Source organism: Penicillium argentinense (genome assembly GCF_028826775.1).
Source record: "Penicillium argentinense strain IBT 30761 chromosome Unknown utg000005l_segment0_segment0, whole genome shotgun sequence".
NCBI classification, from domain to species: domain Eukaryota; kingdom Fungi; phylum Ascomycota; class Eurotiomycetes; order Eurotiales; family Aspergillaceae; genus Penicillium; species Penicillium argentinense.
Window position 1 is genome coordinate 1,876,614 of NW_026622664.1, and position 24,728 is coordinate 1,901,341.

Genomic DNA, 24,728 nt, shown 5'->3' on the forward strand with positions numbered 1-24,728 from the left:
ATGGTAGGACTGTATGGAGTGAGTAATCGTTCATAGTGTAGCTCACCCCTCGCGTTCCACTATGGGCGGGCGAAGGCGGTGGTGGCGAATTCTGCCGGCGCGCACTGTATTTTTCCCCCCTCATCGGGTCCCCCCAGTCAACAAACCCAATTCCCACCCCTGATCACCACTGTTTCCGGTGTCTCCCCATCTCCGAGTCATTTACAACCGTCATTTCTCCCGGATAACAGCCTTTACCTCTATTCGTCATGTCTGACGCCGCGGAGACCAAGCCCGACCCCACCACCACCGCTCCTGAGGCCGCGAAGCCCGAGGAGACCCCCGCCACCGGCGAGGGCGAGAAGACCACCACTGAGGCAGCCGCCGATACCGCCAAGGACGCCGCGGAAACCGTCAAGGATACCGCCGTAAAGACCTCCGACAACGTGTTCTCGATGTTCGGTGGTGGCCCCAAGAAGGAGAAGAAGGAAGAGACCGATGAGGGCGCCGATGAGCCCTCTGGCTCTTCTAAGGCCCAGAAGGAGTCTGAGGTAAGATTATTTCTCCCCGAGGTGATTTCTTGGTTGTGGTCTTTGCGATCGAGATCCCACCAAAACGCGGGGTGTTTTGCACCCCGCGCGCTTGTGTGCTCAACGCAAGATGGCCACTTTGCCCAAACCCCCGAAGTCGATATTCCATCCCGCCGACAGATCATTAATTTTGTGTCTTCTTCTAGAACCCCGAGGATGAGGCTCCTGAGTCTCCCGATGTCCACTTCGAGCCCGTCATCCGCCTGACTGAGAAGGTCGAGACCAAGACCAACGAGGAGGCCGAGGAGCAGGCCTTCAAGATGCGCGCCAAGCTTTTCAAGTTCGACCGCGAGAGCAAGGAGTGGAAGGAGCGTGGTACTGGTGACGTTCGCCTGCTCAAGCACAAGGAGAACCAGAAGACTCGTCTCGTCATGCGCCGTGATAAGACCCTCAAGGTCTGCGCCAACCACTACAGTAGGGATCCCAATCCATGTTTCGCCTTCCACGAAAGGCAATTATTAATGAACGTGCGCAGTCGTCCCCGATATGAAGTTGAGCCCCAACGTCGGCAGTGACCGCAGCTGGGTCTGGAACGCTGCCGCCGATGTTAGCGAGGGTGAGCCTGAGGCTCAGACTCTGGCTATTCGCTTTGCCAACAGCGACAGTGAGTGTTCCCTTGTTGTTATGGAACTGATCAATTAAATACAGTCTAACATTCCGAATCCGCAGACGCCAACGCCTTCAAGGAGGCTTTCGAGAAGGCCCAGCAGGAAAACGAGAAGCTGTTCAACGCCGAGCAGTAAATTGGGTACCTTCAGGTATCTACGCCGGGGGTAGCTGGGTCTGCGACGGACTGTCATTTTCCCCTGGCTATTCTCCACAATTTGCTCGAAAAGTCAAGGCCATTGTGATGATGCGCCCGTCGCCGACGGCCCTTGGTCCCGTGGAACAGAGTCTTGCTCTCGAAAAAACCCCCTTCCCCCACATCTTGGACAATTACACACAGATCCCCATTTCCCCCTTTTTTTCCAATTCTTCCCCTTCCCTACGATGCGACGAGCGAGGCAGCAGTGATGAAGATGCTGCTCGCATAGCTATCCGTGATGCGATTATGAAACAGAGGGCAGTTCCCGATGTCTTTGGTCACACTATTGGCAGTAGATAGACATTTTCCCATCGAATATACTACACCTTGCACATCATCTGCGAAGCATATCGTAGGCGGATTGCACACAAAATTACACTGTGCAGGCTTCTGTTCTACATCCGTCTTCGTTCTTTGTTCATCTTAAGTACCTCTCTAGTGGTACCTCAGCAATCTAGTCAGTTGTTGTGGGCTATAATGACACGCCGAGCGAGAGTTTTCAGCTTTATTTTCGAACGTATTATCCCAATTCAACTATCAGCTGTCGTGAAGCCCCGGCATTCATTGCCGGTCTAATTCAATTGTTGCGTGGTGGTGGAAGTAGTACCTAGCGGGCGCACTGAAACGGGCGGTCTTAGACCGATCTCCCCGTCGACGGTCAACCTCACTCCTCCCCACTCCCGGTCCTCTTTTCTCGTCGCCCACTCACTCTGCCAATGCGCAACAACTTCGCTGCTTTGAACTGTTGAGCAGCGACGGAATACCACTTAATCCTACACGAGATCTGTCACTTCTCGCCATCTCAAGAATTTCAACAGATTTCGTTCCGCGCAAGCTCTCGCTTTCCCCGACCCTCCTTGCGCGCCTGCTCCCCGACAAGACACCTTTCAAGCTCCACCTATAAATACGAGCGCGATACCGGAAACGCAGAGTTATAATGCCTGACGTGAGTTTTTATCCCATTTGCCTCTGCCTCGTGCTCGTGTGATGGTACTGCTGGGAGCCGCGACGGTGCACCAATTGCGAATAGCAAGCGCTGTTCGTCGTGTCCCTCAGCTTTGTGCTCTACACTGTTCTACGTGCTATGACCCAGGAGCGCGTACTAGAACCACATACTAACTTAGACTACTATGGTGTAGGTCAAGCGAAATGTCCGTCTTGTCACGGAGCAACACATCATGTACGTGCATTATGCCCTACACCCTACACCCTACCTACCCTCCGTTCAGACATATCCCCAGCAACCCCTAAAGCAACGTGGGAATGATATGAATGGGCTTCCCATGCGGCAACGAATGAAAGAGATATCCGGTCGGACCGAGTGTGGTGGGGGGAATGCACGCATGGGGATTTGATCTGAAAACGCGCCCCCGCCGAAGATTACCTTGCAAGCACAGCAGACGCAGATTGAAAGAACCATCTGCTAACGAAACATTTGTCATATAGTGACAAGCCGTCCGAGGTTGAAGGCTTCCCCCAGCGCGAATGGTCCATCGAGGTCTATCTCGTGAACGACAAGGGCGACCTTGTGCCCGCCAACCTCTTCGACAAGGTCATCTACCACCTCCATCCCAGTTTCGGCGCCCGCGCCACCCAAAGTGCGTCATATATCTGAACATATCTACGTTCAACCCTTTGAATAAAGCATGTCTGACGAAACATACAGCCTTCAAGAACCCGCCGTTTCGCATTCAAGAGGAAGGATGGGGTGAATTCGATATGCAGATTGAATTTGTGGCGGACAAGTCGCACCTGATCAACCACGACTTGAACTTTGCCCAGGAGCGCTATGAGTCCAAGCATGTCCTGGTTAGTTGAGACCACTCCTGGTTGGGCATTTTGCGATTGATGGAGCTGACCAAGTGGCAATTCGTATCATAGACATTCAAGAATCCAAAGGGGAATTTCTTGGCAGCTCTGCGCGAGACCGGCCCCGTCCCTGGCGATGAGAATGGGGCAAAGAACAAGCGCGCCGCGGTTGGTGAGGAGAGCGCCAAGAAGAAGAAGCGCACTGAGAAGAATGTAAGTTGTCAGTCCGGATTTTGATATGGATATTCAGACTAACGTATTTCTTAGGTTGATATGGACAAGCTGGCCGATGGCCTGCAGAAGCTCAACGAGGATGATTTGCTGCAAGTTGTGCAAATGGTGCACGACAACAAGGCCCCCGACTCATACACCCGGAATGATATGGAGCGTGAGTCCCTCTCTTCCTGGCGAGATCATTCATTCGCTGGGTTCATCCACTGTCCGGAGTATACTGATCATCCTTCTTTAAGTGGGCGAGTTCCATGTTGACCTCTACACCCTGCCTGATACATTGATCAAGATGCTTTGGGATTTTGCATCCGAAAAGCATGCCATCTAATTGCCTCGATTCAATTTGTGGCAAATGATCTGACTATACTGGCATTCGCCCGACCGAAAGGACCCGACTGATATTGCTGCAACCGTCTATCCCCATTTCTTTCGCTATCTGCTTTTTTCCCCTCGTGCTTCGTTTTCAATTTGGAGTTAGCGGGCTCCCCTCCAAGGGACTTGGCTGGGGCGTGTTATTTCATTGCCTCCCTTTCTGTTTTTGCCCTAGAGTCAGATACCGATGTTTTTAAACTAGGCAATTGTGCAATGGAGTGAGGTGGCATTATGATTCTTCATCTTCATCAAGTGCCCGTTGCGGGAATGAATTATGTGATGAGTATCTGGTTTTTAAATTTCATCTCTGGTTGATTCTTCCTCTTTGAAAATTGGGATCTCATTGAGAGCCGTGGTGTGTACCCTGTAGTTTCAATATAGTAGGGATAGTCTCGAGCTTCAACAGCGGGAGGAGATGACTGACATTAGAGTTTACGAGGAAGTAATGGCATAAACAAAACAGATGGGATATCTCGACTAAATCAACATCGAGACCAGGGCGAATCCGACCAGCCAGACACGCTCCGGTCTCAGGAGATCAAAGGAAAGAGGAAGACACAAAGGAGAGCACACATGGAGAAACATAGCGAGCATGGAAGGCAGAGCGAAATGCACAAAGGAGAAGCATCAACTTGGAAAAAAAAAAAAAAAAAAAAGAAAAGTAAAGCAAGAGGAAATAGCCAACCCAAGAAAACGTAAACGAACCCAGTTCCGCGCGGTCTATCAATGCTCCAACGCCGTTCAAACAAAGTTCACCACCCTAGACCACTTCTTTTTTTTCTGCTTTCGGCTTCAAAAAGATAGAATATGAAAGTGTGATGTTAAAGACATGGCTAGAAGTGAAGGGGATGACAAGGAAATTAGAGGGAGAGGGGTGGAAAGAGACCTGGACGCCTATTGCTTGCAAGAATCACATCAATCCAGTCAATGAAGATCATAGCACACGGTTCCTGTGAGTATTGTCAGTATTGATATTCAAGGTGTAGAGAGGAAGGTCTCCACAAGGAAAGACTTACAGCTTCAGCAGGTCTTCCAAACTATCGGCACTGCAGCTGCGACCCTTGGGGATGTTACGGATGACATCGACTATGGTAGAGAAGACATCACCACCGCGATAGGCGAGGAGAGCGGGAGCCTGGATGTGGTTCATCTCGGCAATCTCCTGGTGGAGTTTGACAAAACGAGTAGACGGCTGTCTGCGGGCAATAGTGACCAAGCACTCTTCCACAATAGCACTGTCATCGCACTGGGTATCGAGTTAGATATTCATGTTCCAATTGGAAAGGGTTGGCCTGCGGAGGAAGATGTAAGACATACCAGTGGATCATAGATGCAGACGACTACCACCGTATCGGAGGTAACCCTTTCGATGGCATCTAGATACCCCGCCGCGTCAACGGTGTCAACAGTGCCGTAGCGGCGGCCACGGGGTGAAGCGCGGCGAGCACTACGACCCTGAAGCTCCTGCATGCGAGAGGCCCGCCACTTGCGCATAAACCGATCTTCATCGTCATCGCTACCCGACGACCCATCGGTCGCTGGAGGGGGGGGTCTGGTCGCGGGTCGCCTTGGAGCCGAAGCCATTGGGGTCGAAGCCCGCGGCGCTGAGGAGCGTCTGGCGGAATGACTTCTTGCGAGCCCGCTCGAAGGCCTGGGCGTCGGCGATGACGCCCTTGGGCCCGGTGTTGGCTTCGTAAACGGTGTTTGGGATGTGGTAGTTGCGGGACGACACCATGTTGCGGTCGACTTCGTCCTCGTCGGAGGAATCGAGGACGCGCTGGGACTGGCGGAGGTTGCGGGTGGAGGGCTCGTCGTCCGAGAAATGGGCTTCGTCGGGATCGCGGTCCTCGGGATGGACGGAGGCTCGCTCGCGGTTGCTGTTGACCAGCTGGTTGAATTCTTCTTGGGCCGACATGGTGCACGAGGCGGGGTGGGGAGATTTAAAGTGTTGGGGGGGCGGCGCACGCCTGGTCTGGGGCAGCAGGAAACAAGCGTTTCGGTTGTTTGCCTCGTCCCGAAAAAGCAAGATTGAGATTGGCCCGGCAGTGAAGAACCCCTGAAGCCAGACACAGACGAAGGAATCACGACGGAGTTGGGGCTGAGCTGGGAAGAGATCGCCAGGGTGAAACGGTGCAGCCCCTTTTCGCTGGGGTTTCAGGCGTGACGATCCGGACCCACCGAAGGACCGAAGAACGTGGATCGAGGTTAGGTATTGGGGGTATCGTGGGCACGACGTGCAGCCAGACTTGACGTCGACGTCGACGTGGCCATCGCGGTGGCCATTATCTTCGCCGTGGTGGTCAGGGGGACTATCCTGTGTTTACGATGGTGGTTGGCGGTGTAATACGCCGCCTCGTGCCCTCGAGTACGCTCGGGTCAAGTACCGTGACTTCTCCCTCGTGCTTGACGGCGCACCTGCATATGCCTGGTCGACCCGCGAACCCAAGTCGCGTCGACCGCTCAAACGCCGCGAACGGCTGAAATTGCAGTGGTTGCGCCTTTTCCAAGTTTGGCACAGCAAAAAGCATCTTCCCACGCGGTCTGGAGACATGTGAACCCATGCGAGCGGTTCGTGCGACTTGGCTCCATTGCCATTGCCATTGCCACTGCCACTGCCATGTGTGCCCTCGAGGCCTGCAGCCCAGCCGCGGCCGTCGTCCTCGTTTCACGCATCTACTCGCGTGCCTGAAACTGAAGGGTGTGGTTTCCCGCGGATCCACTGAGATTCAGTCCTCGTCCCAACCGCCGGCAGGTGTTCGGCCGATCCCAGCGGTTCCCACTGGCAAGGCCAGTTCTTTGGCCCCCAACAGCTCCTCGTATCCCGGGCGCATAGCTTAAAATAAACAAGGATCGGGATGGTGTGGAGCGGCCTGCTGGGTCGCTGGAGATCGATTGCCTGCTCCACAGCTTGAACAGTTTCGGTTTTGCCCATCAGTCTTAGTCCTGTTTACCTTTTACTCTTTTCTTCCAAGCTCCGTCGAACCCAGGGTCTAGACTACACGCCGGGAGCGTTGCTCGACAGTCGCCAATGCCTGCAGCTGGCTTGGATCGTCTCTATTGCATCACAAGTGGGACTTAAGCCGGATCACAAAGCCTTGAAACACCGCGATGGTGGACGGAGTGGAACAACGCTCCTGCAGGATATCCCGTCCGCTCCACGTCATGTCACTAAGAGCAATGAGAAAAATGAGCAAGCTCTTTTAAGTCGAGTGATAATTCTGAATATTCGGAATATGAGTCCTAGTCAAGCATTGATGATGCAAACCTACGACTTTGGTGGATCTACTGTAGTCATGCTAGAAGTATCAAAATGTAGCGGCTATCCTATACGATCATATGGTCTCTCAGTCTTCTACTACTGGAGGTGCACAATCGGTATTCACATCATGGATTCCCGCACACTTCTCTCTTCTTCTATTACGCCCAGGATCCTTCTATACTTCATGCTCATCCATGGCACTTTTCTTCTTTTGCATCTGCACGCTGACTAGCTTCCACAAGTTATGATCGTATATGGATGCCTAGCGAAGCTGGGTCAACCTGGGACATGATCTGGTGGAAATCGCCTGATGAAAAAAGCCTACGTCAAAAGCCACCCATCTACAGAGCCTCGTCGGAATTGATCTGGACTGAACTTGGAACCAGAGACCTTGTATGAATGCCTTAATGTCTGACGATCACGCCACTCTCGCAGACGCCCGATACACAGCGCAGAAACCAAGGCCCAGCGCGCACACGAATTTGATGACGTACCACGAACCGCAGCCATATCCCTCGAAGAAAAAAAGAAAAAAGAAATATTGGAATCACAAATGGAAATTGGAGCTGCTGGAAACGGGATCAAATCCAATGGAGAATTTGGGTTTCCACGGGAAATTTAAAAAACAATAGGTACACATAACCTTGCTTTGACGGGACACAAGGAAATCAGAGAGGAAAAAATTTCGAAATGAGATGACGCAGGTAACGCAGGGAATAAATCAAGGGGAAATCATGGCCAAATCCAACAAACCGGTCCTTCCTTTCCATCACCCAGAAAATACAAACCGAGAACCGATGCGGGAAGGGCAATCCAGAACGAGGAGGGGTAATAGAAATAAGGGATGAGAAAAAAGAGGTTAGGAGAAAGAAAAGAAAGGGGAAGGAGAAAAAAAAAGAAAGAAAGAAAAAACAGGCATCATCGAACAGGAGAAACAGGAGATCGACGAGAAAGGGGTAATAGCCGCAGAGGCATCAAAGCAAGCCTGCAACGGCATAATCTTCACCGCGGCACCCATTTACTGTGCAGCTGCCAGGGGCGCTCTCGTCGTGTCCAGAACATTTGTGTCGTCGCTTTCGTTTCTTCCCCAGCGTCGCGCTCGCCTCCACCAAACACTTTCCGTATCGCATGCGACGGAACCGATTGACTGCGCCGTCGCGAGAACCCCTGGGGCCCCCCGGGGTAACTGATTATTATCGTACAAAGGCGGAGAATCGAATCGACCCATCGAACCAAAGAAAATTTCGAATAAGAGCATTGCAAATGATCGACACGGGGTATCTTGCGTTTGTTTTCTTTTTGCTTTTCAAGGATTACCAGGCCCACACCTTGAGCTATGTCACGGAGAGTGGTTAGCAAAAGAATTCAACTTGGGAGAGGCAACAGAGTCAAACTTACCAAAGAGTCCCAAGATCCAGTGCACAGACTGATACCATCGTTGCTGACACCCAGGCAGCTCACGCGGTTCTCGTGGCCGCTCAATGAGCCAACCTTGTCGCCACGCAGAACGTCCCACACCTTGCACTCGAAGTCGTCGTATCCGGCGAAGAGTAGACGGCCCGACACGGAGAAGGCGACGGATGTGATACCACACAGGACTTGCTCGCTCTGCGATTGTCAGTTAGCATAAGTTCATGACACACAAATCGTCTTAACCTGGGTTGGCTGGCAGAGGACAAAGGCCTACCTGGTAGGTGTTGAGCTCGCGATCGGCACGGATATCGAACAGGCGACAGCTAGTATCGTCGGAACCGGTCCCGAAAGCGTTACCGTCGGGGAAGAATTGGATCGCGTTTATGTCGGATTCGTGGCCAGAGAAGGTCTGCACGGCCTTGCCGGTACGGATATCCCACAGCTTGGCGAAGGCGTCGCAGGCACCGGAGACGAAGATGTTCTGGTTGGTAGGGTTGATGCTGATCGACATCACATCACCCAGGTGGTCGGCGAACTCGGTGACCTTGGAGCCCGACTCAATGTCCCACAGCATACAGGTCATGTCGCCAGAGGAGGTAATGATACGGCGGTCGTTGATGAAGCGGCAGCAGGAGAGGTAGCCCAGGTGACCAGAGAGCTCGCGTGCGACGCGGGTCGGACCTTCGCGCGAAGACAGGTTGTAGATGGAGCAGATGTTGTCCAAACCACCACAAGCGACGTAGTTACCGCTGGGCGCATAAGCACAGGTCATGACCCAGGATGACCGCAGGGGGATGGCGTGGACTTTGTTGGTGGTGTAGGCATCCCAGATGATGAGCTTTCCATCCTGCGAGGCGGAGACGAGGTGACGGCGGTCGGTTGACCAGTGCATAGCGTAGATCTTAGCAAGGTGACCCTTCAGCGTGCGGCGCGGCTTCATGCCAATTCGGGGGAGGGCTTCGGTCTGGTTTTGCGCGACCTGGCGGACTGTGACCTTGGTGTCAGCATGGTTGTCTCTCCCATTTGCGTCAGCTCCCCTCCTCTTTGACGTCGCATCCCACGAGCCTCTGCGGAAGTCTGTTCCGGGAGCATCTATGGAATTGAGGCTGGCGAGAGAAGGAGAGGGGTGTTTAGAGCAGGTTGGATGGGGGGAGACGTACGGGAGGTGTCGGCCAGTTCATCCTTCCGGCGCTTGATCTTGTCCTTCAAACCCTCAGCTTCGCGCCTGGCCGCAGTGATCTTGGCCTGCATCTGTTCGCCTGTCATGTCGGAAGCCATGGTGCCGGTCCCCTAGGTAATGATGATGGGAAAAGAGAGGGGGGGTAGAACGTCCGAGGAGGGTTGGAAGAGTAAGGGAAGGAGGGGAGGGCTAGAAAGTGGATCGAAGGAGGACAAGAGGAGGACGTGAGGCCTCACGCTGTGATCATAATACTGTAAAATAATCTTAGCAAGGGGGGTGAACTGTCCGAGGCGCGGCGCAAATTGGGGGAAAAGGAAGAGGGATTCGAAGGTCAGGGGGAGCGAGCGTATTACCCTAGCGTATTACCCGGTACGGTGCTGTACCAGTACGGAGTAAGGCCTACCTCATCCGATTTCTGGTTTCGTGAACCACGTACATGCAGGGGGAAGGGAAAACCGGGTAATGGAATATTTTCGGGGTCAATGAATCTATCTGTTCGGTCGAAATATTACTTGTACAATAATGGCAGACATTGCATTGATCGATGGCGACGAGTCTACAGAGGGGATCTTTATTGAACTGCGGCGCTCGGTGGGGAATACCGCAATACGCCCACAGGGGGAATGCCCCGGAACCACCAGCAGTGTACAGAGTACGGCCCAGCGGTATCTCCAGTACCTCAGGAACCTCGTCTTTCTTTGACGCATGAACCGCATGAACCACAGGCGCACCATCGCAGCCCCCCGCGGCCTCATTGCCCTGCCAGGCGCCAATGGCTCGTCTAGCATGGCCAATTTGGGGATCATGAGGGTCATCGGAGGATTTCAGTGGGCACTGGAGATCGGCCCAGTGCGCAGTGTCAATAGCGTCCAGGTCTAAACAACAATAATGTAACCTGCGCTTGCGGAGTGACGAGACCGGGACGATGGTCAGGCACCTTTGAACAATCATCCCCTTCCAAATACTAGTACATAGTTTATGGAGTCCCCCTCGTCCATCTCGGCGCTTCGTCGCTTTTCATCCCCTGGCGCCATCGTCCGAAGATCATTTTTCCTGTTCGCTCTCGCTCGCACTGAGCCCATGTTTGCGCGCCAGACCAGAACCTATTGTCCCCCCACCACCCCTCAACTACTACTAGTACTTAGGGTCACGATCGTGCCCTCGTCTCTGAGGGTCGGCCGCACGCTCGACCATCATGCTTGACCAGGACGACTGTGCTCATCTCGCCATTCCAACCAGCATGTGCTCGGGCATGGCCCAGTCTGAGCTCGGGACTGCTGTACCACCCACCCGGCCCAAGCTCTCTTTTTGCGGCTTGCAGTCGGAGGCTCCACTGTGGGAGCACTAAGGTCGACAATCCCAGGCTGACTAAACTGCATAATCTCCCTGGCCCTGTTGGATCCTGCTGAGACGATGATGCAGACTGCTGAAGACCGATGTATCGCTCCTCATCGAACCATCGTCCTCTCCCGGACGAGGATGTGCTCTGCGGCACCGCCTCCCGCCCCGGCGGGTCCCAACCGTTGGATCCTGGCGACTTTTCATTTCACTAGGCTGCCTTGGCCGAATGGCTTCGCGCTTTTGTTCCTCGGCGCGCGTCAGGAAGATGAGCCCCCACCCGGCGCCGGGTGCTTTCTGGGCCCCTTTTTGGCCGGCTTCTCCAACTAGACTCCCGGCTTGATATTGTCGTTGGCCGATCATTATTTGCAGCACCTCTGATCACGTCAGGCTGAGTGAGGCTCGCCGGGCCTAGATCATGACTTCTTTTTGTGTACTTGTCCTTGTCCTTGTCCTTGTCCTTTGCGGTTGGGGTCCGGCGTCAGCAGCGCCAGACCCCCTGGTTCGTGTATGCCATCTCGCTTCGCACTGTCCAATTCATGGTTTCTTTCAATGGCCCACCAGGTTTGGAACGTGCAAACCCTCAACCCCCACTGCAATCCCCACCAGAGGATCTACATTGAAATAACAAAGACCATTCAGGAACAATAATCACAAGAACAAGCATACAGTAGTCACCGTGGGCTTGGGTGATTCTGGTGACGACGACAGTACAGTAGTGCCCTTAATAGTCGAGCGATCCTCTGGCTGTGCCGCCCGCCAGACCGCGTTATGTCAAACCTGAGGCTGTCTGCTTCCCTGCAGACGCGCTGCGGCTGAGTCAAGCGCGGACTGATTCACGGGGAGGTCATATCAATCAAATCCAAATATATATATATATATATACTGAATCAATTTGCTGAGAACCACATCTGACTAAAGTGGTTCTGATTGCAATGCTAGGCTTCGGCCCCCGGCCATACACTGTACGTAGTAGCTTGTACTTATGGTATACCTAATGTAATGTAATATCTGCATCTGGATATTTACAACCTCGCCCTTGGCGATGTACCCCATGGTCTCTCCGCGACATTTTAGGATATCGAACCGATGCTATGACCAGTGAAAAGGGGGAGATTATCCCGTCGACCCGTCCCCCCATGCCGGGAGAACATAAGATAGACCATGATCGGCCCCTGTTGAAAGACACTAGAGGGCGGTTTTTAGCCGGAGTCCACGGTGCTCTCCGGACTTCTTCTGCCGGTCTTATCCTGCGATGATTTTCCGTCGAGATTGGCTCACCTCCTCCATAGTTTACCCGTAAGACAACAAGCTTGGTCACGTCGGAGCCTATATTCTTGTGTATGTAATTTATCAAGTACATGACATTCTTCTATTATGGTGATAAAACATCCCTTCTGCGGTTTTTTTTTTTTTTTTTTTTTTTTCCGCGACGGGATGATACCGTGGTAATTGGTATCCCAGTTATCCCTTTCCAAAGGCACTGTCAGTATGAACGATTGGGATGCTCTTGTCTACCTTGGTGGTTTACTTTGGGCCATCTCTACTGATGAAGCCAATCGATGCGCCGAGTGGAGGTCACTCACAACTCCCGAAAGTCATCGATTCGTCGTCTCATGCCGTAGGGAGATATAGATCCACGATCTCTCCAGTCGACCTCAGATATAGGGCGTCGAGGACCACCGCCTGAGTCCTCAGGATAATCCCCAAGAGATTATGCAGGAAATGAACAGAAATGGAGATCACGATCAGAAAAGTCCAATCGTAATATCCTGCAAGATGCATGGCCATTGCTCAACCATGCTGTGATCGTCCCTGAAGCGGACCGTTCATTTACACTGGACATCTCCACTTGGAGTCGCGGCGGCCGAGCGCAGGTGGCGGCCCTACGGGGCGAGGAATGGCTGCACTAGCCGCCACGAGGGAACCGGATAGCCTGCAGAGCGACCATGAACAGGCTCGTCTGAAGTCGACATCGCACTCGTCATGGATGAGTCTCAAGAGGACGCCAGACTCGAGCGCAGGGCCTCTTTAAAAATAGTAAAATCGAGGTTCGGGGTGGCGGGAGTGCACTGGGCGGGTACCGTAATATTAAGGAGGCACCTGACGCCTCTCCGCTTTCGCCCTCAAAGGCTTTTCATCCTCCCCTCCCCATCGCCATCTCCCCAATCTTCGATCTATTCGTCTAGTTTCTATCGTTGCGGGACGTCCTCTCCTTTGTCCTCTGGACTCCCTTTCCTCCTCCGTTAGCCGCTTGACGCCCATTCCACCCCCGGCGCTTCGCTCGTCCTCCCTTTCGCCTCGCGGAGTCACTACCAACCCCCTCCCCTCACGCGGTCGAATCCCCATCGGATATCATCAACAGACACTCTCCGGTTTCCCTGATGTCTTTGAATTGATTCTCGATACCGTTAGCGACATTTACTCCATCTCGTCGCTCTGGTCGCCATCCCGCAGGTTAGGGGGCTGATATCCCACTGTCTGGCCAAATTGTCAAGGTCCTCGCCATCGGGCATTTCCATTTCTTCTTGGGTTACTGGATGATATTTCATCCTTTGCGTCACTCTCATTCTTAGTTCTAACGATCACTTGATCGTTTTTACCATTCACTATGCGGGAAGTCAACTTCAGCATTCCCAATGTGAATAAGGCCTCCGTCAACATCACCACTACCCTCTACGACCGAAGGGCCCTTGACTGCACATCCACATTACCGCTCATAAACTCGCTCAACCACCTTGCATATCTCACAACTTCATCGGCGCGGATTCGAGACATCCTGACCGTCGATGGCGGCATCGAAAGGCTTGTGTGCATCCTGAAGGAGGGCAGGAGTAAGGATCTGATGGAAATGTGGAAATGGAGCCTCGCTTTCCAGTGCGTCGTCAACATTGGAGTCAGGGGCTCCGAGAGTGTGCGGACTCGTGTCGTCGAGGCCGACATGGTTCCCGTCATTGCCACCATCCTCGATAATTACATCAAGGTGGTGGACAAGGTTCGGTCGCGCGCCGACCCTGAGCCTCACAAGCACTCGTCGAGCCGACACTCCGGCAAGCCTAGTGCCTCTACCCGCGAGGTCGCTGGACGATCCGCCGCTCTTGAAGAGTCTACCCCCGATGCCGACTCTCGTCCTTCGTCTCGCCGCCAGGCTCCTCCCAGCATCGAAATTCCCCAGCCTTACTATCAGGACAACCAACCCACCGATTCTGATGCGATGGATGTTACCTCACCTCCCCGAGCTCCTATGACGTCGCCCCCGGAACGGAGCACATTCAGACAAGAGACTCCCAATCATCGGGCGCATGATGGCCGCGTCTCCCGGACAAACCACCGTCTGCGGGCCATGCAGTCTCTTGCCACTGCCGTCCCCCACACGGATACTGCTGAAGTATTTGGTCTTCGCCCTGTTCGTGATGCGGAACGTCTTCCTAGTATGCCTCCTGGCCTACAAACCGGAATCATCTCTCAGCCCGACTCTCCTACTACCCCGAGCGGGCCCCTCCACGCTCAGTCCCGAAATGTCCCCCAGACTACACCCGCCAGACAGCGCCCCGCCATTCGCCAGCAGCAGTCGGCATCGGGTGAATCGGACGACGCCAATGGCGAAGACTCGACGATGGGCGACGATAATGTCTTGGGACAGAACGCCGAGCCGATTGTTGGTCTCCCGAATCGGATGGAGATTGACAGTGTTGATGAACGACCCACGGCGATGATTGACGACGTTTCTGCCACACACGACCTGACTGTAACTGACCCTTCAGAAGAGGGCCAAGAGGCAGAGACCTTCAACATCGCTCATCGCTCTGCTGTTGACGGCAGTATCATCAACAACGGAAACACTCAAAACAACGGTGGACTTGGACTATCACCCACCCAAGCCAACAACAACCCTAATTCTCCTACCCTCGCTCCCAGCCCCTATGCCATGTACCTTCGTGACCGAAGCACACCCGCCGCCCAGGGGGTTTTGACAACCATGCCCCGGGATGAGGATGTGTTGATGTCGTTGCAGCTTCTGGCCTATGTGTCCAAGTACTGCAACCTCCGGTCTTACTTCCAGCATTCTCACCTCGTGCCCAAGCTCAAAATCGATCGGGAACTTCATCTTCTAGATGAGAATGCCGATCCTTCTACTCCGGTGGAGATGCCGGAGGATGAGGACGAATACCTCCTTCCTGATGATATCAATATCTTCCCACTGGTTGAGAAGTTCACTGTGAGGCACCACTCGAAGGACATGCAATACTGGGCTTGTGTGGTGATGCGCAACCTCTGCCGCAAGGATGAGTCGCGTGGCGGGATTCGCCAGTGCGCGTACTACAAGTGCGGCAAGTGGGAGGAGTTTCAGCGCCAGTTCGCCAAATGCCGTCGCTGCCGCCGCACCAAGTACTGCAGCAAGGACTGCCAGAAGGCTGCGTGGGTATACCACCGCCACTGGTGCCACACCTCCCCTTGATACGACCCGATGACCTCGAAGTAGTTCCCATTTCTGATTTCCCCTGCATACTGGCTCGCATAGCATCATATCGCGTCACGCTTCTCCCCCATATTCTGTTTCAAGGTCTTACGTCTCACTCGCACGCATGGCATTGCAACATTTGGCGGCGTTTCCCCATTCAATCCCCAAAGATACCTTTTTCTTTTTTACTTATCATATGATATTTTTTTCCGGTGCTCTTTTAGGGCCCCGTCATATCTCGCACAGCTCGCTCTCTTATGGTTTTTACTGATGTCGAGACCTCCATCCTGGGGCCTTTCTCCTTTTCACATATCCCACCAGCCGTTATGAGTGTATATCTTTTTTATTTTCCCCATATTTTAACTGGGATACTCTTTATAACCCATTATGTCTCTTCTCCGATTTCCTCCGCTATTCTCCTTTACTTAATTGTGTCATCACGAGTTTCTTTTTATGTCCGTAGATGGGCAATATCATCGACACATCCGACCGCAGCACGGTCCCTTGAAGCATTCTTCTTACTTTCTGTCCTATCTATGATGTTACTTACGTTGGAGGATTCATCTTTGTGTCTTGCACTTTGCCATCACGGCACCGGCGTTCTTCCACGCTCATTGAACCGTCTTTTATCCGTGAATTTTTTGCATACCCTCCGGAATACTCTCCATCAGTCTTTACGTAGTATATTGTATGCTGTCTCTCTGCTATATATCATTCAAATATTTATTCGAATTTGCTATTGGGATAACTCTGACCTTATGTAGTAGATGTCGGTAAGACCAACATCACTGATGGTGCGCAAAGAGATCATTGAATGAGTGACCAACCCAAGGTGATACTGCTCAAATGTCTTCAAAGTATTCTTGGCGAATTTTTTCATAGTCATCTCTGCAGACATCGGTTCGACGATTTTATCAATCTCAATGACCCAAAATGAATTTTGGGGATGGACCTGATGAGCAGAGGTATATCCCCCGTAAGGATACCAGCCAGCTGTTTCCTAATCAATGATGCCAACAATATCATTATTATGGACGAGAATATTGAGGCTACTTAGATCGCCATGAGTAAACACGGAAGGCCAGATTTGATTTCTTGTTTTCTGGTCAAGTCCTGGATCTCAGTAACCAATCTCGAATCGAATTCCATGGCCCCTCGTAAATGCCGATGGAAGTCCTGGGTTGTCTCAAAGGGACCGAAGCGTAAGTGCGGGCCTGGGGTTCGACTGTCGCAAAGTGATCCTCGTCATTGGAAGCAACTCCCATCGTTTCCCCTGGAGGTGGGCGAGTTAGTCCCCGCATCTCACGGATCATTCCCCCTAACTGTGCAAGAAATTCTGTCTTGGACGCCTCACTCCAAAACACCCAACCATGCCCAATAATGTCACCTTTTCCTCGTCATCACAATATACGTCATTTCCTTGCGCGAAAACGCACATAGTACCCTAGGCACTGAGATAGAGGTGTTTTGCGATATGAAACACATTGTTAATGCTTCGGATAAATGCACGCAACGCCCATATTTGACACAGATTGTGTCTGTCAGTATAAGGACTATGTATGTCGAAGAAAAGTGACGGAATATCACTATCCTTTCATTTCTGGAGATAGAGAAATACGCCTTGGGTCGGATCCAACTGTGAAAAAGTTGTATAGCGAGTCATCGAAAGAGGCCACACCGGTGGTGATAGAGCTAGGCGGTGAGCAGCCTGGGGTCTGGCCTTGCAGACTGCTATAAGTTTCAACCGCTATGATTCCTGAACATATAGACTGTCTCTCTCAAAACATACACGGGCTGGATCTAGTTTTCCTTCGTAAATCCATATGTTGCCGCAAGCCGCGACTCCAAATGCTCCGCAGCAGTCAGAGGCCTCTTACCGGGCTCCAAAGAACCAGCACCACCACCAAAGCCCACAACACCGACACCACCGGACTTGGCTCGGTGCTGCTTGACAACCTCCGAGGGAACAGGGACTAGCTCCGTCGCGTCTACAGGATGACAGAAGTACACGACGGTATACCGATCCTGCGGATTCGGACTCCGTTGCTCAGCTAGCGGGAAAACAACACGGTGCACGGTCGACTTGAGCAATCCATCGGTCCAATAACTGAGCAGGTCCCCGATGTTCACCAGGATAGGTGGGAACGGGAAGGCAGAGGGATCGTTACCAGGTACGATGGGGACAGGAGCCCATGTTTGCTCGGGCGTCAGGATTTCCAGACCAGGTTGGCCGGGTCGTTGGAAGAGCAAGGTGATACTTCCGTAGTCGGAGTGGGCGCCGGCTCGCACGTCCTTATCGTGTTTGTAGCTTGCAGTAGCTGGTGAGAAGATTGAAGGGTAGTACAGAAAGCGGAGGATGCTTCCCGTAGGTCCGCTGGCTGGGTCGTGGCGGGAGGTGAAGAAGTCTTGGGGCATCTCCAGGCCTAGGGCGAGTAGGCTGAGGATCCGGTTACAAGTCTTGGTGCAGAGGACGGCAAAGTCGCTGATTTCAGACTCGTGCGGTGCCAGAACTGGGGGCACAGGCTGCTGCGCTTTTCCGTTTTCGAAGTCGCCGAAATTCATGGCTCTGTTGAGGTTGTCAGTATTGGCAGGTATCCCAATACAGGATTATAATTATAGGAAGTATACTCCTTGAAGTCTCCGGTCTATACCGGTCAATCGTTAGCCTGGGATCTGGGGATATCGTCGTCGAGGCTACCAGGTCGGTATAAAAGACAGCCCTGGGAGGGCTATAGATGGACTTACGCGTTGGTTCTCGGGGTCGAGGGTTTCCGTGTGCATGCCGGACCAGCCACGATTCTAGTATCCGAGGGTCAGCTAGGTCGGTTTTCAGCTGGAGAGGTACTGCCACAAGGCAGGTCGAGGTACTGACATTGGGAGTAATGCGGCATGTCTCCTTCTCCGCTGCGGGAGATGCAAAGAACCTCTTGGACTATAGAAATTATAGATATAATGAGTCTTGTGGTCAGGCATGAAGCAGAGACGAAACATACCAATCCAAAGGCGTGGTCGACATCCTCAGTCGAAAAATCAGTGCCCTTGCTATTCACATAGAGAAACCCATACTTGGCCGCCGCATCGAGCATCGCCTTCCCCACGACGGGGTCGTGAGGATCGGAGATGTCGATGACGGGGAGTTCGATTGGAGTCGCGACGTCGGAGTCGGCCATGGTGCGAAGAGTGCGGAGGGGAAGGGGAAGAGAAAGCGGGACGGCCTGGTAGATATACCCATACACTAATTAGTGTCCTCGTAGTCTGATGGCGATGGAGCAGCGCTAGGAAGAGATGGGGAAAACCCGGCCTATCGCGTCTGGGGGATATCTAACGGAAACGTCAATCGCGTCCCCACGCCTTCCAGGCTTATCACCAGCTTCCGCCGGCGACATCCGACATGCACAACCCCCGCGTTTCCAGCATCTCGGGAGTTGCTGGTCTCCGGCGTCCGAATGGAGCTGCAGAAAATGTATCGGCAGGGGTGCGTAAAGCTTACATAGGTGGCACTATTTTGAAAGTCATCCATAGGGGAGTATTGCGGAGTCTATATATATATTCAAGGGTTGTATCTCGAGTTTCATGATTTCTCACCAAAAAAATAAATAAAAAATAGAAGAAAAATGAATAAAAAATATTTTTAGCACCAATATGTCGTAGTAGAACAACAAGCCATTAATTCCTTTCAACCGCGAATTTTCACCAGCGGAACACAAGGTGAATGGAGCGAGTCTAGCCCAAAGCTCTGCATGCGATCAACTGCCTAGCGGGAGCTTGGGGACCCAGTCGAACCAGCAAAACCCCGTCGTAAAATACCCTTAGTACCTGAGGATCCGGGTCCCTCAGGAATCCAGATGAACCAAAGAAAATCACGGAAATAAAAATAAAATATGGAGTAAGAAGTCATTGACGGGACTATGCCCAAGGCAGCCAGTGTCACCGTGGATGGGCGCGGCCAGGAACCATTGAAGGGGTCGCCCAACATGCCAACTCCGCTTTGTCCCCTCGTCGTTTCGCAACCCATTGCGATCCTCACCTCCCGCGATCTTCCCCCCACCACCACCACCTTCTCTACCACCATCTTCCTGGGCTTCAATGCTCGGCGTCTAGCCGTGCTTCCTGTCCCTCAGCTTCGCCATCATGCCAAGTATCTCTCTCTCTTCTCTCCCCCCCCATCGCAAGCGCGCTCGCTAACCGTGAGTCTCTGCTAGTCCGTCCTTTCGATGAATGGGCTGTGGGCCGCACCCAGTCACTCCCCCTCTCGGCCCTCAAGAATGCCGTCGTCGGTATCGATGCATCGCACTACATCAACCAGCACCTGACCAATGTCACCACCCGCGAGGCTCTGTTGGGCGCGCTGGGTGGCTTCCCATTTGCCCTGCGTCACAACATCGAGAAGGAGCTTCAGACATTGAAGAACCTCGGGGTCGGCTGCATATTTGTCTTCAATGGCCTGGATTTTGGCAAGAAGGACAACCGAACTGCTCCTCAGTCAGCGACCCGCTCCTTCGAACAGGCCTGGGAGCTGTACGACAAACAGCAAGCTGATCAGGTCGTGGACGCCTTCAGCAATGCCGGTGAGAACATTCTACCCTGAACGGGGAAAGATCTGGGCGACCTCTCCAAATGCGATGTCTTCCTGCGTCTGGTCTCCAGAGTGATTGGGCTCCCCATGCCAGTGCCAGTAGCTGACGATGAAACCGGGTTATCAGGTACCCCATCCCCAGAAACCCTCTACAAGTTCCTCCAGCGCATCCTGAACCAGAATGGTGTCTCCTTCATGGTCGCCCCGTACAGCGCAGCTGCTCAGGTTAGTTGCGATGCTGAAATGGCTGGTCAGTGGATCGCCAAGGGATATTCATGGTGCTAACCCAGTGCAACTCGCAGCTCTCCTACCTCGCCAGTGGATCCAACCCCGTGGTTGATGCAGTCTACGGACCATCCGAGGCCCTGCTGTTCAACCTGGAAAAGCTGGTGACTTCTATCGAAACCGAACCCGCACAATTCACCTGGATCGCAAAGCAGAACGCACAAGAAGAACTCGGCCGCCTGACAAACGAACAATTCCTCGACTTTTGTCTCCTTTTGGGCTCTCCGTTTCTGCGATCCTGCCCGCTGTTTGAAAACCCCGCCTTCCCAGGAAAGAACCCCACGGTCCGCGATGCTTTGCCCATGTTTAATTCGGCTGGGCGTAACGGGCTGGCATTGTGCGCCCATTTCGAGGATGACCGTCGTATGCAGGAGCTGCAATACACCGACCAATACAAGCGCGCATACTTGGTTGTGAAACACCACGTATACATGGATGCTGATGGTCGTGTTGGCCCGATGGATCAAGACCATACCTCCTCGGATATGCATGAGCTCATCGGTCAAAGACTCCCCGAGGAGCTGTACTTCTACCTGTCCCGAGGTATCTTGGGCCCTGATGTTCCCAATTACCTGACAACGGGTGAAGTCCGCATCTCTTTGCCCTTGGGTACTGGAGACACGGAGGTTTACCGTCAGCTAGTGGGCGACACCCTCACACCAATTCGATCGCAGTCGATCTGCTTGCTCGCCAACTCCCTTCACCGATTCTATCAGACCAAAGTTATTCAGATTCGCCCCTGGTTTGATGAGAAATCAGATAGAAACATCAATCTCAAGAGCATCCCGTCCGTCAAGGAAACCATCCAGGCCTGGAAGGTCCCCAGCGCCCAATTGCCCGAAAGCGTTAAGAAGCTCCAAATGCCCCGCGGGTCATTCAAGTTTGCTATCCAAAGCGTGACCACCTCGGACTTTGCGTCGAAGTCATTTGCCAACAAAGAAACTCCTGTATGTTAAGGATCGAGCAACATCGCCCTAATACCTCATGGACCATGTGCTAATCATCTGTTCAGGCTCTGTCAACACAAGAGGACATCCAGTCCAACGTGATGTGGCGCTTCTTGCAATTGCGCGGTTATGTTGATGAGAAGCACAAGCTAACCGTGTGGGGCAAGTGTCTCGAACAAGCGCTGTTAAATGTGGATCCCGCAGATAACCTTGAAGACGCTATTGTGATTGCAATCGAGATGCTTCGCATGGATCTTCTCAACACCAAGGAATGGTTCTCTCACGTATCCGGTGGACCGATGAGAGGGTCGGGTAAGTACTACGCGATATTACTCCTCAGGTGGCCGGTATCCGGAAGATAGAAACTGACTCAAGCGTATGATTCTTTAGAGGAGGACAAGTCTTTCAACATGTTGGTTTCTCGTGTTGCTTGCATTGCGAAGTTGCAGCACAAGCCTATTGGCTACTCCGGTCCTCTGAGTCGACAGCTCCTTTGCTACCGTTCTCTCATCTCCGAAGTGCGCTCTGCTCTGAGGAATCTGATTGAAGTGGTTTTGGCTGGTCTGCTCCTCAGTGGCGACGCCGACCGGGAGCGTAAGGACTGGACTGAACTGGGAACCAAGTATGTACCCTCAGACTGACTAATCTCTGAGATCTCTGACCTAACATTTTATGTTCAGGCTACCATTTATTGACGATAACGACTGCGGTCTTGGCATTGCTGTTCGCACCTACTTGGATGATCTCCCTCTCCAGACGAACCCTACCTCGCCCGAGGCTCGAGCGGAGGTCAAGGCGAAGGGCAAGGAATGGTTTCAGCACAGCGAAAGCTTCAACGGAAATCTGGATCTGGCATTTAAGCTCTGGGATGCGATTTACAAGGGTACGCAAAGCGGCGGCAAAGAGGTCAAGGACGCGAAGTTGTGGAGTGACGCGAACAAGTGGCTGTCGGAGCGCCGATGAGGGGAGGACACTTAACGCTACATCGAACTATCAACGAGGGGATTTCGGGCCCATATCCATTGTCTCCTGATGGCTACAATGCGTTGAATCGATATGATCAACATGTGATTGCCGCAGATTCTCAACTGTATTACTACATGAAGTAATCCACCCCAAAAAAAGAAGAACACGAGCCCACTGCGAGGCCATTTTGAGAGTATTCTGAGTAAATCTTGTATCCGTCGACAACTGTCCCAGACATGTTGTAGGCCGTTGTGTCACCGGCAATTTTTACGTACTGTATACTACGTTGGACATTGTTTGGATGATCTGCGGAACTGCGGAGGCAAAGTGGCCTCTTCGGGGATGTTTTGTCATCAGCCTTGGTGGACCTCCCAATTCCATCATTGTCTTTCAAGCAATTGCTACACCTCCCTTCCAAACTCTTTCACCCCAATTCACACAAAAAATGGCTCGCCTGAGCTACCTGCTGGTGGGCGCCGTCGCCGCGCTTAGCAGCTTCGCCAATGCAAGCTCCGCCGTCATCGATCTGATCCCCAACAACTTCGACAAGGTCGTTCTGCAGTCCGGCAAGCCCGCGCTCGTGGAATTCTTCGCTCCCTGGTGCGGTCACTGTAAGAACCTCGCCCCCGTCTACGAGGAGCTCGCGCAGGTCTTTGCCCACGCCGAGAACAAAGTTACCGTCGGCAAGGTCGATGCCGATGAGCACCGCGAGCTGGGTAAGCGCTTCGGCGTGCAGGGTTTCCCTACCCTGAAGTGGTTCGATGGCAAGAGTGACAAGCCCGAGGAGTACAAGGGTGGCCGTGATCTCGAGAGCTTGTCTTCGTGGATTACCGACAAGACCGGCATCAAGCCCCGTGGCGCGCAGAAGGAGCCCAGCAAGATCGAGTTCTTGAACGATGCCAACTTCAAGACTACCGTGGGTGGCGACAAGGATGTCATCGTCGCTTTTACTGCGCCGTGGTGTGGCCGTAAGTATTCTTTGATTCCATAACGTCCTATTGAGGTCATCGCCAACTCCTTTGTTTTTAACCTCATCTAGACTGCAAGACCCTCGCTCCGATCTGGGAAACCCTCGCCAATGATTTCGCCCTTGAAGAGAACGTCGTGGTCGCCAAGGTTGACGCTGAAGCTGAGAACGCCCGCGCTCTGGCCAAGGAGCAGGGCATTACCGGTTACCCCACCATCAAGTTCTTCGCTAAGGGATCGACCGAGCCCGAGGCCTACGCCGGTGCCCGCTCCGAGGAGGCCTTCGTTGAATTCCTGAACTCGAAGGCTGGCACCAACCGTGTCGCTGGTGGTGGTCTGAACAAGAAGGCTGGCACCATTGCCACCCTCGACTCTCTCGTCGCCGAGTACGTCCCCTCGCAGAAGTTCGACAAGCTCGCTGCCGAGGTCAAGAAGGCCGCCAAGGGCCTGCAGGACAAGTACGCCCAGTACTATGTCAAGGTTGCCGACAAGCTGAGCCAGAACCAGGAGTACGCAGTCAAGGAGTTGACTCGTCTCTCCAAGGTTCTCAGCAAGGGTAGCTCTACTCCCGAGAAGGTTGACGACATCGTCTCACGCAGCAACATCTTGCGTGGTTTTGCCGGTGAGAAGGAGGAGTCTGGTAAGGATGAGCTGTAAACGACTTTTGTCTTGACATTTTTTGTTGCATTGGGTCTGGGGAAGCTGTATGTAAAGATATTGGCAATTCCATGATTCCTGATGAGTATCTGGAACTAGAAATCTGCTAGAGAATGTATCGGCTTATTGCTGTATTTTACGAATTTTTTTGAAGTCGTGAAGGAATGTCAAGAAGTGCTATTGCTTCTAGTCTGTTTAAGGTCCAAATCTGTGTTTACGTGAAACAGGAATGAGTCCCGCGGAAGACATCATGTCTGTAAACTTCTGAATGCTTTGTCCCATTGGAACGTAGGGTATCTTCGCAAAATACATAAAACAGGATAGTAGTTCAAATGAGCCAGCCCTGCGCAGGAAAAACGGATGCCCAGGAAATCGCGCATAGGGTTGAATACACCCAGTAATCGCCACCCGATGCCATGAAATGTCATAAAGGACACGGCAAGCTTTTATTGTGTGCCGGGTTGATGTAATCATTTGGTAGGTGTTGCAGAGGCTGATTCATTTGCCGAGCCTGCGAGAGATGTTTCGAGCTCGTCCAAGCGGCGGGTCATGTCGTCCACTATGCAAATTGGTTGGTGTTAGAGTAAGAGCCGCGAATCTGGCGAACGCGACAAGCGGCAGATTAAGAACTCACGTTTTCCAAAGACCTCCTTCGAGACGTTATCGAATTTGCTCTGCAGCTGATCGAGAAGCTCGTCGACGGCCGCGGTCAGTTGGCCTTGAGCATCAGAGCTCTGTCACCGGTTAGTGGGGGCCATTGACATTGAAGTTGGAGGTTTTTAACGTACAGGCTGCGACAGGAACGACTCCTCAGCGGAGGTCTTCTCGGGAGAAGTCTCTTCAGCCATGGCGAAGAACTTGAGAACCTTGGACGTCACTGCGTATGCGAGCGC

At 52.8% G+C, this 24,728-nt stretch overlaps 10 protein-coding genes across 10 annotated transcripts; 6 read left to right on the plus strand and 4 right to left on the minus strand.

Moving 5' to 3' along the window:
• Positions 1-248: 248 nt before the first annotated feature.
• On the plus strand, positions 249-1,312 carry N7532_005485 (Ran GTPase-binding protein YRB1; the record flags this gene model as incomplete). The annotated part of the gene is made up of 4 exons (XM_056617979.1): positions 249-530; positions 716-983; positions 1,045-1,173; positions 1,239-1,312. The coding sequence occupies 4 exons, from the start codon at positions 249-251 to the stop codon at positions 1,310-1,312; spliced, it is 753 nt and encodes a 250-aa protein (XP_056474138.1).
• A 999-nt stretch (positions 1,313-2,311) lies between these two features.
• Positions 2,312-3,742, plus strand: N7532_005486 (putative transcription initiation factor subunit (TAF30); the record flags this gene model as incomplete). Its single annotated transcript, XM_056617980.1, has 7 exons — positions 2,312-2,320; positions 2,514-2,554; positions 2,821-2,972; positions 3,041-3,183; positions 3,256-3,396; positions 3,451-3,571; positions 3,654-3,742. The coding sequence occupies 7 exons, from the start codon at positions 2,312-2,314 to the stop codon at positions 3,740-3,742; spliced, it is 696 nt and encodes a 231-aa protein (XP_056474139.1).
• Positions 3,743-4,720: 978 nt separating this feature from the next.
• On the minus strand, positions 4,721-6,347 carry N7532_005487 (phosducin family protein; the record flags this gene model as incomplete). Its single annotated transcript, XM_056617981.1, has 5 exons — positions 4,721-4,736; positions 4,803-5,032; positions 5,104-5,233; positions 5,307-6,100; positions 6,171-6,347. 5 exons carry the CDS (start codon positions 6,345-6,347, stop codon positions 4,721-4,723), a joined length of 1,347 nt encoding a protein of 448 aa, XP_056474140.1.
• A 2,011-nt stretch (positions 6,348-8,358) lies between these two features.
• On the minus strand, positions 8,359-9,736 carry N7532_005488 (WD40 repeat domain-containing protein; the record flags this gene model as incomplete). Its single annotated transcript, XM_056617982.1, has 4 exons — positions 8,359-8,379; positions 8,444-8,653; positions 8,733-9,535; positions 9,619-9,736. 4 exons carry the CDS (start codon positions 9,734-9,736, stop codon positions 8,359-8,361), a joined length of 1,152 nt encoding a protein of 383 aa, XP_056474141.1.
• A 424-nt stretch (positions 9,737-10,160) lies between these two features.
• On the plus strand, positions 10,161-10,517 carry N7532_005489 (uncharacterized protein; the record flags this gene model as incomplete). Its single annotated transcript, XM_056617983.1, has 2 exons — positions 10,161-10,303; positions 10,364-10,517. The coding sequence occupies 2 exons, from the start codon at positions 10,161-10,163 to the stop codon at positions 10,515-10,517; spliced, it is 297 nt and encodes a 98-aa protein (XP_056474142.1).
• A 3,070-nt stretch (positions 10,518-13,587) lies between these two features.
• On the plus strand, positions 13,588-15,435 carry samB (MYND-type zinc finger protein MUB1; the record flags this gene model as incomplete). Its single annotated transcript, XM_056617984.1, has 1 exon — positions 13,588-15,435. One exon carries the CDS (start codon positions 13,588-13,590, stop codon positions 15,433-15,435), a length of 1,848 nt encoding a protein of 615 aa, XP_056474143.1.
• A 1,803-nt stretch (positions 15,436-17,238) lies between these two features.
• On the minus strand, positions 17,239-18,608 carry N7532_005491 (uncharacterized protein; the record flags this gene model as incomplete). The annotated part of the gene is made up of 5 exons (XM_056617985.1): positions 17,239-18,004; positions 18,067-18,083; positions 18,184-18,237; positions 18,311-18,370; positions 18,432-18,608. The coding sequence occupies 5 exons, from the start codon at positions 18,606-18,608 to the stop codon at positions 17,239-17,241; spliced, it is 1,074 nt and encodes a 357-aa protein (XP_056474144.1).
• Positions 18,609-19,569: 961 nt separating this feature from the next.
• N7532_005492 (MKT1 family protein) lies at positions 19,570-22,209 on the plus strand (the record flags this gene model as incomplete). The annotated part of the gene is made up of 7 exons (XM_056617986.1): positions 19,570-19,576; positions 19,641-20,006; positions 20,142-20,239; positions 20,317-21,246; positions 21,312-21,558; positions 21,637-21,868; positions 21,927-22,209. The coding sequence occupies 7 exons, from the start codon at positions 19,570-19,572 to the stop codon at positions 22,207-22,209; spliced, it is 2,163 nt and encodes a 720-aa protein (XP_056474145.1).
• Positions 22,210-22,657: 448 nt separating this feature from the next.
• Positions 22,658-23,835, plus strand: N7532_005493 (protein disulfide isomerase family protein; the record flags this gene model as incomplete). Its single annotated transcript, XM_056617987.1, has 2 exons — positions 22,658-23,180; positions 23,252-23,835. The coding sequence occupies 2 exons, from the start codon at positions 22,658-22,660 to the stop codon at positions 23,833-23,835; spliced, it is 1,107 nt and encodes a 368-aa protein (XP_056474146.1).
• Positions 23,836-24,305: 470 nt separating this feature from the next.
• On the minus strand, positions 24,306-24,683 carry N7532_005494 (heat shock factor-binding 1 family protein; the record flags this gene model as incomplete). The annotated part of the gene is made up of 3 exons (XM_056617988.1): positions 24,306-24,394; positions 24,470-24,569; positions 24,624-24,683. 3 exons carry the CDS (start codon positions 24,681-24,683, stop codon positions 24,306-24,308), a joined length of 249 nt encoding a protein of 82 aa, XP_056474147.1.
• Positions 24,684-24,728: the final 45 nt, after the last annotated feature.